We start from the raw sequence: 14,405 nt of genomic DNA on the forward strand, positions 1-14,405 counted from the left end.
GCCTCTTATCTGAGGGAGAAAGGGTTGGGGACATAAATACAAGTATAAAATTTCTTACACACTAAACACAAAACAATAGAAAGATGAGCTGTAACATTTTTAAAGGACAGTTTATAGGGAGAGATGGAAAGTCCTGTCGTTGGAGGTATATGCTCTTTCCATGTAGGTTTTATCTTACTAAGAATATATCTTTCTCCAAACAATATTTATATAATACCATTTGCTTTCAAATTCTGCACAAATGATACTATACTATCTGTATTTCCTTCCATATTGCTTTTTTCCACCTCTGCATTTTTTGACTTTAGGTAGGTGCATATCGGCCTAATTAGTTCTTCTATAAAAGACGTATTTATTCATTTTATGAGTACACTGTAACTGTACAGATGGTTGCGAGCCATCATGTGGTTGTGGGATTTGAACTCAGGACCTTTGGAAGAGCAGTCAGTGCTCTTAACCGCTGAGCCATCTCTCCAGCCCAGCTCATTTTTAAAAATGTAGTTATATTATGATACAACTTGAACACTGTAAACTTGTTCATTTTAGTTTAATGACTTAAGGGGTTATTTATTATTTATGTGGACCTGCATGCACGTGTTTATGCGTACCTTGCATGTGCAAGCGCTCATGAAGACCACAACAGGGCATTGGATCTCCTGGAACTGCGGATTACATGTGGTTGTGAGCTGCCGATTTTGGTGCTCAGACTGATCCTGGATCCTCTGCAGGAGCTCAGCTGCTGAGCCATGTCTCCAGCCTAAACAATCTTTAAACAGTATGAGGCTGTTCATCTATCATTTATAATGGCCCAATATTTTTAAGGTACTTCTGTCTTTTCTAAAAGAAATCTCATACCTATTAGTGGTTACTCTTTTGAAGAAAATACTTGGTCAGCTGGTTATTCAGGTGTGTGTGTGTGTGCACAGTGCATGCGCACATGCATGTATGTAGGCATGTACACCTGTGTGCCCAAATGGAATGCAGAGAGCATCAGGTCTCCTGATCATCTCTATTTTACTCCTTCGAGACAGCATCTCTCATTGAACATGGAGTTAGGCTGATGTCCATCAAACCTAGGGATCTTCTTGTCTCTGCTTCTGTGCACTGGGGTTATAGTCATCATCATAGTCTCTAGCTTTTTACATGAGAGGTAGAATTCAAGCTCAGGCCCTTACACTATAGAGCAAGCACTCTCCACCAGCCCCATTAGCAGTCATCCCATCTCCAGAGTGTCCCATCTGCATCCACCCATCTGCTTTCTGTCTATGATTTTCCCTATGCACAGATTCAAAACATGTAACACTTTTTTTTTTTTTTTGTGGACAGCTTTTTTTCTCCGTACTACTCTCAAAGTGATCATTTTGAAGCAAGTATCAATCTGCCCTCCCTCTCTCTCTTTCTTCCTCCCTGGATCCCCCCTCCTCCTCATCCCTTCCTTTCAAAACAGTTTTCTTTATTGGGCTAGAATTCATGTGCCATGTGTTTCATCTTTTTAATGTGTACAGTTCAATGGTTCACAAACTGTGTGACTGTCACCACAATCAATTGAAAACGTGTTCATTATTTCAAAAAGAAACCCAGCCATCCATTTCCCCCCAACACCTACCAGCTCCTGGCAACAACTAATGTACTTCCTGTTTCCGTGGCTTCCCCATTTTGTTTCTGTGGCTGTGATAAAATACCCCGACAAGACAACAACTTAGGGGATAAAGGGTTTATGCTAACTCCCGATTCCAGCTCACAGTCCATCATTGCGGAGAAGACAAAGCACGGTGTTGGAGCAGCTGATTATATCACCACCCCCTGTCGAGAGCAGAGAGAAATGCAGGTGTGCCTTGGAGGGCTAAGCTCACTTTCTCTACTCTAAGGCAGTTCAAAGCCCAAGCCCAGGGCATTTTTTTTTTTTCCCTGAAACAGTCAGTGTAGCTGAAACACTTAGCCTTCAGACATGTCCTGAGGCCAAGCTGATCAGGACAATCTTCAGCAAGACTTCCCAGGTGATTCTACCCTGTGTTCAGTGATAATCCACACACAAACCTGCCTTTTCTGGACCACAAATCATGGCGTCCAGCCTTCTGTCACTTGGTTTATTCCACACTGGCACTTCCTCCAAAATCTTGCCCATCAAGACTGGAGAGTCAAGGAGCCTCTGAGTTTGATCTCCAGAACTCACATAAAAACCTGGGCACAGTGGTTCACACTTGCAGTCCCAGCTTTTAGGAGGCAAAGACAGTGGATCCTTGAGGCTCACTGGGCAGCCAGCCTTGACTTCTTGGTGTGTTTCAGATCAGTGAGAGACCTTGTCTCAGAACACCCAAGGTAGACAGTATCTGAAAAAATGACAGCAGTTTTGCCCTATACAAACAGGTACACCCACACAGGTGGACACACTCTCAGACTTGTCCTATACACACAGGTGCATCTTCACACAGGTGGACAAACCCTCATTGTCAAATGATTGTTCCTTGTGTTGGTTTCACAGTTTGGCTCTTCATGCACTGATGGATCGTTGAGTTCATTCTGCCTCCTTGAGTCACTTGATGGACAGTGCTGCTCAGGACATGCCTGATTGGGATTTTGTGGGGGATATGTGCTTTTTATTCCCTGAGTAGACAGAGAGAACTGGAAACTCTAAGCCAGATGGAAAATACTGTGTGAGTGTGGGCATGTGTGTGAGACATATGTGCACATGTGTAGGAATACACACCCACGCACACATGTGAAGGCCTGAGGAGGATGTTGCGGGTCCTGTTCTATCACTTTTCTCTCTATTGCTTTGAGACAGGGTCTCTCACTGACCCTGGAGGTAGGCTGATGGTTAGCCAGCCCCAGTGGCCTTGTTGTCCTTTACTCCGCAGCACAGCCATGCTTGGCCTCCCATTCCCATGGCATGCTGAAAATGTGAACTCGGGAATGTGCAAACTCACAGTCTCACAGCCAGTGCTCTTACCCACTGAGGCATATCCGCAGACCCAAGAAGGCGGATGCTACATTTTGAGGACCTGCCACAGTATATTGCAAAGCAAGGGACACCATTTTCCATGGGTGCAAGTGATGCCGGAGGACCCTGACCTCTACCTGACCCCTCCACATTCTCTGGCCAACACCAGCTCTCCTCGTCTTCTCTGTGATAGCTGATCCCCTGCTTGTGAAACGGCATCTCATTGTGGTTTTGCTTCTATTTGTGTCCGTGTGTGTACATGGATGAGCTGTGCCACAGCACACATGTGCATGTCAGAGGACAACGTGGGAGAGTTGGTTCTCTTTCCACCATGTGGGCCCCTGAGATTGAACTCAGGTTGACAGGTATGGTTGCACCTGCCTTTACCTGCTGAGCCGTCTCTCTGGCCCATAACTTTTAAATTCATATACCACCCAGTTTGTTGACTGTTCTCACCTCAGCATTCATAAAACACCCATTGTCTAACACAATGGGTCTCAACCTTCTTAATGTTGTGATCCTTTAATACAGTTCCTCACATTGTGGTAACCCCCAACCATAAAATTATTTTATTGTTACTCTATAAGTGTAATTTTGCTACTTTTATGGATTGTAATGTAAATACATGATATGCAGGATATCTGATATGTGATTTTTAACCCCAAAGGGGTCATGACCCGCAGGTTGAGAAACACTGGTCTAAAAGCAAAGCAATGAAGGCTTATATTTTTTCTTGTTACAGTTTTATGTTTAAGCTTTTAAATCAAGGCTTATGATTCATTTCATTAATCTGTGTTTGTGGCGTGATGTAGGCATCTGATTCAGCTGCCACAACAAAATACCTGGACAAAATCAACTTAAGGGAGAAAGGATTTGTTCTGGCTCACAGTTGGAGGGGATCATTGCCTCATGGTGGGGAAGGTATGGTGGCAGGAACAGGGACCAGCTGGCTATCACATCGGTCCGGAAGCAAAGAGTGGACAGGAAGTGAGACCAGACTATAAAGCCTTGGAACTCACCTCCAGTTACCTACTTCCTCTGTCAAGGCACTTCCGAAATGTTTAGTAGCCCTTTCCCAAACATCATTGTCAAGCCATATAAAGGTCCAAGTACATTCTTTCTTCTCCTCCTCGTCCTCGTCCCCATCCTCATCCTCGTCCTCCTTCTCCTCCTTGTCATCCTCCTCGTCTTCCTCTTCCTCCTTCTCCTTCTTCTTCCTCCTCCCCTCCCAATCCTTCATCTTCAAGATGAAAACTCTAATTTTGTCTATGTGTATATGACTGTATTTGAGCTTGCACATGAGTGCAGGTACCCATGGAGGTCAGAAGAGCGCATCAGTTTCCTGTAACTAGAGTTATAAAGGACTGTGAGGCGCTGGGAACCAAACCTGGGCCTCAGCGAGAGAAGAGAGTCCTCTCAACTGCATTTAAAAATGTGTAGATATCTCGTTGTCCAAGTATGTTTTGGTGAAAAAAAAAATGTAATCTTTCCCAACTGAATGACCTTGGTACTCAGCACATCAGCTGATTAATGCCAATGTTTGTTCCTGAGCCTTTGATACCATTGCATTGATCTACATTTTCATGCCAGAACTACACTGTCTAGGCTCATATAGATTTGTATTAGGTTTTGACACTGGAAAATAGGAGTTCTCCAACCCTTTTATTTTTTTGAAGGTAGCTTTGGCATCTAATAAGATACTGCCTTACAATTTTAGGATTCATTACTTAGTTTCTTTAGATGTATATGTTGTGTGCATGCATGTGTGCATGCATGTGGAGCCAAAAGCTGATGTTTGGTGTCTTTCTCAATAACTCTCCATTTTTTTTTTAAACAGAGTCTCTCAGTGAACCCAGGGCTCATCAGTTCGGCTAGCCTGTTTGGCCAGTGAGCTCCGGGGATCCTTCTGCTTCTGCCTCCCTAGTGCCATGGTTATGGATGTGCACCTTTGTGCCTGGCTTTTTACCTGTGTGATGGGATCTGACATCTCTCCAGACCCTCTCCTGTCATTTCTGCAAACATAGATGCCTTTCCTTGTATCTATGTCTTGGATTCTTTAAGCAATGGTTTATAGTTGCTAGTGTGTGCCACAGGTTGAGTGTCAAATGTCACCCAAAGGTCTGTCACTAGGGACATAGGATATAAAGAGAATACGAAAAACCTCTCCCTCCTTTCTTGTCCTCTCCTCTCCCCCTCTTTCTCTCTCTCTGTCCTCCTGTCTTGACATTCTCTTTCACCATGATGTGCTGTCCTCACCAGAGGCTGAAACCAGAGGGTCACCTGATCTTGGGCTCGAGAGTGTGACCTGTTTTTAACCTCGTAAGCGTCATGTATCAGGGAATTTCATTATAACGTCAGAAAGCTCACTAATACAGCAAGTAAATCTTGCATTTCTTTTGATAAATATATTCCTACATGGTTTTTGTTATTTCAATGATTATAAATGGGCTTTACTTCTTTAAATTCACTTGAGGAATGTTCATGGACGGTGTACAAATACACAATTGATTTTCATGTGTTGATTTTAAATCCTTAATTTTATTCAGTAATGTTTCACAGTTTGCAGGGAATGTTCTAGCCTGAGTGTTGACTGCCACTCAGAGGTCTGTGTGTAAAGACGTGGTCCTTAGAGTGGTACATCTGGGGTGAGAGGCTCTGGCCTTTGGAAAGCCTGTGTCATTTGAAATTATTTATTAGTTTTAATAGTTCCTTAGTGGGTGTGGTCTTATGATTATCTATGTGTAAGATCATGTCACCTCAGAGACTTTTAATTTTTCTCTTTTCAATCTGGATACATGTGTGTGTGTGTGTGTGTATGTGTGTGTGTGTGTGCTAATGGGTATGGCTTTGTGGTACTAATAGAACCCAGGACCTTGAGCTTTCTATGTAAAAACTCTATCACTGAGCCACACCCCAGCCCTTCACTGAGGGATTCTAGGCAGGGGCTCTACCTCTGAGCCACACCCCAGTCCCTCACTGGGAGATTCTAGGCAGATACTTAGCTACTTTAGAGTCCAAGCCCTTACTGGGAGGTTCTAGACCAGCACTCTCCCACTGGGCTTTTCCTCATCAATTCTTTTGTCTTTTCTTTTTTCTTTATACCTAATTGCTCTGCATAGCTCCTCAGTGCACAGAAGTAGAGAAAATGAACACTCTTTTCTTGTTCCTGATCTTAGGGGAAAAACCCCTAGTCTTTACCACTGAACATGATTCTGTCTGTCTGTCTGCCTCTATCTCTTTCCCTCTCCCTCTAATAGGTGTCATTTATTAGACCCAGGAAGTTCCCTCACATTTCCGGCTTGTTGACCATTGCTATCATGAATGGCTCATCAATTCTGATTTTGTTAAATCAGACTTTCCTGCATCTATTGAGATGATCATGTGGCTTTTAAGATTCTATCAACGTGGTGTGTTCCATGAACTGATTTTTAGATGCTAATTAAACCTTCTACCCCAAGGATGAATCCAATTTACACACACACACACACACACACACACACACACACACACACACACAACTTGACTCAATTTTCTAGGTGTAAGATAAAAGGGATTTTGCATCTGTATTCATAAAAGCTATCCATCTGTGGTTGGCTTTAATTGTAATGTCTGGTTCTGAGTTCAGGGTCATTCCAGCCCGATAGGAATGAACTGGGAAATACTCTTTCCCATTCAAGTTTTTGGAAGAAGTTTTGGAGAATAAATGTTAAAATTTCTCTTGCTTAGTCAAGGTTACAACTAGAGGCATTTGATCATATGCTTCTCCCTGTGTGTTGAGGTCATATGTGTGTGTTTGTGTATGTAGAAGTCATAGGTCAGCCTTAGGTATTGTTCCTCGGGTGTTACCACCTTCCAGGGTCTCTCACTAGCCTGGAATTTTCTAACTGAGCTAAGCTGGCTGGCCAGCCCCAGAGGCTGCCCTGTCTGTCTCCCAGTTCTGTGGTTACAGGAGTGTGTTACTGCACCAGGTTTTTTAAAAAACGTGGCTTCTGGTTATGAAACTCAGATCCTCCTCGTACAAGTATGTCAAGCACTTTGCAGACAGTCATTACCCCAGACCCACCCATGTTTTAATGGGATCACTGTTTTTACTTGCTATGGGTCAGTTCATATGTTCTGGTCTTTTCTTTTCTTCTCTTTCCTTTTTTCCTCTTTTCTTTTCCTTTCCCTCCCCTCCCCTCTCCTCCCCTCCCCTTCCCTCCTCTTCTCTCCTCTCCTCTCCTCTTCTTTTCTTCTCTTTCCTTTTCTTCTCTTTTCCTTTCCCTTCGCTTCCCTCCCCTCCCCTCCTCTCCTCTCCTCCCCTTCTCCTCTCCTCTCCTCTTCTTTTCTTCTCTTTTCTTTTCCTTTCCCTTCACTTCCCTCCCCTCCCCTCCTCTCCTCTTCTTCCCTTCTCCTCTCCTCTCCACTCCTCTCCTCTTCTCTCCTCTCCTCTCCTCTCCTCTCCTCTCCTCTCCTCTCCTCTCCTCTCCTCTCCTCTCCTCTCCTCTCCTCTCCTCTCCTCTTCCTTTCTTATCTTTTCTTTCCTCTTCAGCTAGTTTTGGTTGTCTGTATCAGTACAGGAATCTGTCTCCCTAACATTGTCCTGTTTATTGGTGATAGTTGCTATGGCTTTTACCACAATCCCCTTTTAAACTCTGTAAAGTCAGCTACAACACCCTTTCTCTTTCTGATTTAGTAATCTGAGCTATCTTCCTTTTTTCCTCATCAGTGTAGGTAAAGGGACATCAAGAGAGCCATTCCAAGGGCTAGTGGGATGCCTCAGTGGGTAAAGTATTTGCTGCACAAGCATGAAGTCCTGAGTTTGAGCCTCAGAATCTACTAAAACCAGAGGTGTGGCTGTAAACCCAGTGCTGGGTAGGTGGAGATAGGAAGATCCCGAGAGCTGAAGCATCGAGCTCCAGGTTCAGTGAGAGGAGTTAGTGTCTCAAAGGAGGTGGATGGTATCCCTGAGGATAACTGAACTTCTCCTACACATGCACCTGAAAACACTTGTGTGTGTGTGCATGTATGCACATATGTACACACACACACACACACACACACACACACACACACTCCAAGTCTTGACTCCTGGCTTCCCTGTCTTTTTCTGCTCCATGCCAATCTCAGATCTATTCACCTCAGCTCTTGTCTTCATCATTTCTTGGTATTTTCGTACCTTCAAGTGCAGGCATACGGAACTATGATTCTCCCTCAGAGCTCTGCTTTGGCTGCACCACACATTTTCTTGGGTGCTGTGTTTTCACCAATGCAATCATCTTCCTGTGCAGTTTCCTACTCAACTCATTCATCATTCAGAAATGTGCCCTCATTTTCCCCATATCTGTGATAAGTTAACAAAGCCTTGTGTACTGGCTGGTTTTGCGTGCCAACTTGACACAGGCTGGAGTTATCACAGAGAAGGGAGCTTCAGTTGGGGAAGTGCCTCCATGAGATCCAGCTGTGGGGCATTTTCTCAATTAGTGATCAAGTGGGTAGGGCCCCTTGTGGGTGGTGCCATCCCTGGGCTGGAAGTCTTGGGTTCTATAAGAGAGCAGACTGAGCAAGCCAGTAGAAGCAAACCAGTAAGGAACATCCCTCCATGGCCTCTGCGTCAGCTCCTGCTTCCTGACCTGCTTGAGTTCCAGTCCTGACTTCCTCTGGTGATCAACAGCAACGTGAAAGTGTAAGCTGAATAAACCCTTTCCTCCCCAACTTGCTTCTTGGTCATGATGTTTGTGCAGGAATAGAAACCCTGACAAAGACACCCTGGGAGGTTGATTCTTTAGTGTCTGCTCCCAACCACATCTTCTCTGAGAGCCACTGCCCTGTTAATGCCAAATAGACCCTCCTGGTCATCCTTTGGCTTAAGTAGGATGTCACCTACCACTTTCCAGGTACTGAGTTTTGTATATGTGGCCAAGGGAAGGCTGTGTGTATGTATCCATGCATGTGTACATATATGCATGTGTATGTGTATGTGTATGTGTACATGTACATGTGCATTTGTGTTTATAGGGAACCAGACCAGAAGATGGCACTGGAGTAATTGTGCAGCCTCCATGAGGAGGCAGAAGCACAGGGATGTTGCAGCTTTGGGGGTAGAGAAGTGGTGAGTGAGCAGAGAAAGGTCAGTGCAATGAGGCCTCAGGGGGACATGAGGTTCCATGAATCGTGGGGCCCGGGCTCACCTCTCCTGAAGTATGAGCCTCGGGCAAGCCTGATTTCTGGTCGTTGTGCGCAGTGTCTGGTACTTGCTGGAGGTCTTCCCTAGGCTCATTACTCAACTGACTTACTGATTTCACGGGAGTTTTTTCTATACAACTGTAGGCTAGAGTAAAAATATCTGTTTGCTTTGATGAGCCAAAACTGCATTGAAGTGGACAGCAAACAAGGATTTACATGTGATATATTGTTGCATAAACAACAACTTCATGTCACAAACTTTTAAGTTTTATTTTGTGTTTGTGTTTGTGTCTCTAATGTGAGTGTATGTGTGTTTGCCCATATTTGTACATGTTTGTGCAGGAATGGGCATGTGAAGTCAGTTGATGTCAGGTATTTTCTTGTACTGCTCTCTACTGTTTATACATTTATATTATAGTATATACTATTATATATTACATAATACATACTGCACATTATATTATATTTATTATACATTATATACCATACACTATATTATGTATTATATAATATAATATACAATATATTTATTTCATATATATCACATATCATATATCATATTACATATGTGATATACTATATATATCCATATTCTGAACCCAAAGCTTGCCCAGCTTGCCCCTGGGATCCCTCGTCTCTGTTTTCTAAGTGCTGGGATTACAAATGGGCCACCATACCTATGTAACATTTATATTCAGGTCATCATGGTTATGCACCAAGTGATTTAGCTGCTGAGACATCTCCCAAGACACTCTTTTGACCTTCGGAGACTCACAGAACAGTTCTCAACAGTCATTCCACTGTGCGGTTGAACACTAGAACATTTTGCTTCTCTCTAACAGAAACCTGGCCAGCCTCTCCACCCCAGCCCTGTGCTCAGTTTCTGGGATGGTCGGTTTTAGCTGACAGTACGACTTTAGAATCACCTGGGAAGAGAGTCTTTTTTTTTTTTTAAACTTTTTTCAATTATATATTTATTTTATGCGTGTGAGTACACTGTAGCTCTTCAGACACACCAGAAAAGGGCATCGGATCCCATTACAGATTCTTGTGAGCCACTGTGTGGTTGCTGGGAACTGAACTTGGGTCCTTTAGAAGAGCAGTAAGTGTTCTTAATGGCTGAGCCATCTCTCCAGCCCAGGAAGAGAGTCTTAAGGAAGGACTGTCTAGGTCAGGTTGGCCTGTAAACCACTGTGGCCAGCTGTGGGCTGTACCATCCCCTGGTTTGAGGTCCTGGACTGTATATGAATGGAGAAAATGAGCTGAGCACCAAGCATACACCACTCACTATTCTGTGTCTTGATTGCTGATGAGACGTAATTAGCCGCCTCGGGTTCCTGCCTTGACTTCCCTGCAATGGTGGACTGTAACCTGGAGCTAGTGAAAACAAGCCTTCTCTACTTTAAGTTGTCTCTTGTCAGGGTACTTAAGTACAGCAAAAAAGACGAAACCAGGACACCGACTTCATCACCTTTAAGTCGTATCCCCACCCTGCACTCCGCTCTGGGTCCATTCATCTATAAGATGGTGGGTGCCTTGTTGCCTTGAGCCTCTGTAATGTATAGCCCAAATCCCTGAACTGCAAATGTGTGACTCTGTGCAAAGACCCTCTCAGCAGAGAGCTGCAGCCAGGTGCTGAGAGCAGATATCTTGAGGGCTGAGTAGAAGAGTCTATGAAGCATGGCTTTCTGCCTTCAGGGACACAGTGTGGGGCGCTTAGTGCCACAGAGATGCGACCTGAGGTGTCCCGTGCGTAGCAGGGTAGTAAACAATGCCAGAAATGACTATGGTAAAACCTTCGTCCTTAAGCAGACATATTGGGGACGTCCAGTCTCAGAGACAAGGTTGTCACAGACCTGTGGTGTCACGGGAACTGATGCATCATGCGCACTCTATGTAAAGTGGACCTACTGCGGATTGAGACCTGCTCTGAATGGCTCCGGATCTCCAGGGTGTGCTGTGGCTCCTCCCACTGGAGGTACTCAGAGTTCCACAGTGAGAGTCAGTTGCTGACACAAGAAGCCACAGGCCAAGGCCGCAGTAGTACAGTGAGGCTCACAAGAGGGGAATAGCAAAACCTACAGAAGTGGCTCAGTGTGCCAGGCAACACGTCTGAACCTTCACAGAAACCACTTCATTTAAACTGAGCCTGGAGGTTCGTAGCTGAGATCCCAGATATTCAGAAATTTGAGGCAGAAAAATCACAGGCTAAAGGCCTGCCTGGGCTATTTAGTTAGCTCAGTGGAAGCCTGGGTAACTTAGAGAAATCATGCTTCAAATAAAAAATTTAAAAGGGCTTGAGAGCATGGCTCAGTGGTAGAGCCCCTGCCTAGAATCCCTCAGTGAGGGGCTTGGGCGTGGCTCAGTGGTAGAGCCCCTGCCTAGAATCCCCCAGTGAGGGGCTGGGGGTGTGGCTCAGTGGTAGAGCACCTGCTTAGAATCCCCCAATGAGGGGCTGGGGGTGTGGCTCAGTGGTGGAGCACCTGCCTAAAATCCCCCAATGAGGGGTTGGGGTGTGGCTCAGTGGTGGAGCACCTACAGTACTATAACATGCATGAGATCACGTGTTCCATCCTCAATACCCTCCCTTCTCCCAAATAAGGAAAAACCAGAATGTTGGCTCCTCCTGAGAGGAGTCAGCCGTATGTGATCCCGGAAGGTTATCAGTGAGCTATCACTGATGCAGCTCCAAATCACAGTTGGTGACACAAAAAGTGTGTAATTGTTTTGTTGCCCACTATGCATATTATGTGTATGTTTTTAGTGCACAAAATAGTTCACAGACAAGGGTTGTGGGTAGCCTAGTCAGCCCAAAAGAATCAAACATCACAGACTCAATTTCAAGCTTAGCTTCCCTTCTAAGCACTGCAACTTAGTCTGACCCATCCTCTTCACTTGGGACCACCTGGTGGTGTATGTCAAGTTTCTCTGAAAACAATCTGCCTTTACATCTCCCTCGGATACACGGAGACTCTTGATTTTCACGGCCTAAGGGGATGGAGGGTTTGTGTCTAACCTGTTTGAGTCCTGGCTCTGTTGACTAACCCTGGACTACAGTGCTCTCTGTGTGAAGAGCCAGAAGCAAGGTGCAAGCCTCCCCCTGAGCCTCCATGGGGTGAGTACTGCTTAGCTTTTACCAAGTAGGCAAATTCTAGGAAGACTATCACCCTCACACAAACCTGATCACCGCTGCCGGCCCACACCAGTCTCCCTGCTCCCCCCATCCCCTGTCTGTCTCTGTCTCTCTTTCTGTGCATGTGTCTATCTCTCTCTCTTTCTCCCCTCTCTCTCCCTTTTTTTTTTTTTTTTTTTGGTTTTTTGAGACAGGGTTTCTCTGTATAGCCCTGGCTGTCCTGGAGCTCACTCTGTAGACCAGGCTGGCCTCGAACTCAGAAATCCACCTGCCTCTGCCTCCCAAGTGCTGGGATTAAAGGCGTGCGCCACCACACCTGGCTTCTCTCTCCCTTTTTTGAGATGGGGTTTCTGTATGTAGCTTTGGCTGTCCTGGAACTCACTCTGTAGACCAGGCTGACTTTGAACTCAGAGATCTGCTTGCCTCTGCCTCCCGAGTGCTGGATTAGCATGTGCCACCATAGCCTGTCACCAGCCTCTTACATTCAAATATGACACATTATGTAATGCAAGGGACACACTACCATGTCAGTTTTCTCACTGGTATAATAAACATTCAAATACTGTCTCAGCCAGGCCTGGTAGCATACTTGTTATCTTAGCACTTGGGAGGCAGAGACTGGAGAAGCACAGGTATGAAGCCAGCCCGGGATGCATAGCAAGACTCTGTTCTTAAAATATATCTTGGGAACTGGGGAGATGGCTCAGTCACTAAAGTGCTTGCCTTTCAAACATGAAGACATGAGTGGAGATCTCCAGAATCCACATAAGAAATTATAGCATGTAATCCTGGAGGTGGGAGTCAGAGGCAGGAGGACCCCTGCAAGCTTAAGCCTAGCCTAAGGGGTGAACTTCCAGGCCAGTGAGAATAGCATCTCAAAGAAGAGGAGGGAAGTGAGTGAGGACTAATACTTGAGGTTGCCTTCTATGACACATAGGCAGTGACACACACACACATGTATGTGCACATCCCATATCAAAACACACAAATAGCCAGGGAGTGGTGATACATACACTCCTTTAATCCCAGCACTAAGGAGGCAGAGGCAGGCAGATCTCTTGAGTTTGAGGCTAGCCTGGTCTACAGAGTGAGTTCTAGGACAGCAAGGACTACACAGTGAAACCCTGTCTCAAAAAACCAACCAAAACCAAACAATAACAACAACAAACAATAACCAAAACCACACATAGTACATCCATGCATAAAAAATATCCTTGATTTTTGACCTGTAAAGTCTTCCATAGATCACTTCCCGTCAGCCCCACAGTCTTGTCACCATCTTATGCCAGGCAAGCTGAGCTTCCCTTTAGTTGTCCCCAGATTCCAGCTTCTATTCTCTCCTATATGTCCTCCGTGGGACTGCTAATATTGACTGTCAATTTGACAGAATCTAGAATCACCCAGGAGACACATCTCTGGGAACACCTGTTGTGAGAGGTTCTCTAGATGGGTTTAATGAAGGAGGGAAGGCCCATCCTAACAGAGGGTCACCTTCAGGAAAGGCGGGGAAACTGAGCTGAGGACCGGCATTCATCTCTTTCTGCTTCCCAACTGCAGCTGCTGTGGTGGACTGCGTTCTCCAACCACGAGCCAAAATAAACCCTTCATTCCTCAAAATGATCTCACCAGGCATTTTATCTCAGCAACAGGAAAGTGACTAATTACCCCACATCTTAGCGTTTCAGTATAGAGATAGAACAGTACCTGGCATACGGTCGGCGCTCTATACACAAGAACTATGGAACTGTTATCTGGATGTGACAGTCACACTTTCTGGCTGCCTGCTGTCCTCCTTCGGGCCAGTCTGATGTTGGATCTGGAGTGGGTCTGGGCAGAATCTGAAAAAGGAAAGGCTGTCAAGTGGGAGCAAGGGGGAGAGGCAGGAGGGAAAGGAAAACATTCAAAGAATCGAAAAGACTCTTCGCTGGGAAATGAACCCCCAGGTGTATCTCTCCAGGGGACAGTGTTTGGTGCAGCACACCATGATGGGTAGGATGTTAACTTTAGGAAGCCATTGACCCCACGTACTGAGACCTATGGGGAGGGAGAGATGGGCAGGTGGTAGGCCTGGGGCCCCTTGCAGCCTGTGTGGTAGATATTCAAGTGCTCTTCAGAATGGAGAAGTTCTACTCAGGTACAAACTCATTAGGTCCCGAGCAGTGAGCC

The 14,405-nt window shown here is 45.3% G+C and overlaps 1 protein-coding gene across 3 annotated transcripts in view; it reads right to left on the minus strand.

Moving 5' to 3' along the window:
• Card11 (caspase recruitment domain family member 11) overlaps window positions 1-14,405 on the minus strand; it is a 128,330-nt gene that overhangs the window by 38,153 nt on the left and 75,772 nt on the right. For all 3 annotated transcript variants that reach the window (XM_031338556.1, XM_031338558.1, XM_031338557.1), the window contains exon 2: window positions 13,944-14,077. In XM_031338556.1, coding sequence (XP_031194416.1) covers window positions 13,944-13,950 — 7 coding nt within the window. In that variant the 5' untranslated portion in view covers window positions 13,951-14,077. The remainder of the gene's footprint in view (window positions 1-13,943; window positions 14,078-14,405) is intronic.

The sequence above is a fragment of the Mastomys coucha genome, unplaced genomic scaffold (assembly GCF_008632895.1).
Source record: "Mastomys coucha isolate ucsf_1 unplaced genomic scaffold, UCSF_Mcou_1 pScaffold22, whole genome shotgun sequence".
Classification (NCBI taxonomy): Eukaryota; Metazoa; Chordata; class Mammalia; order Rodentia; family Muridae; genus Mastomys; species Mastomys coucha.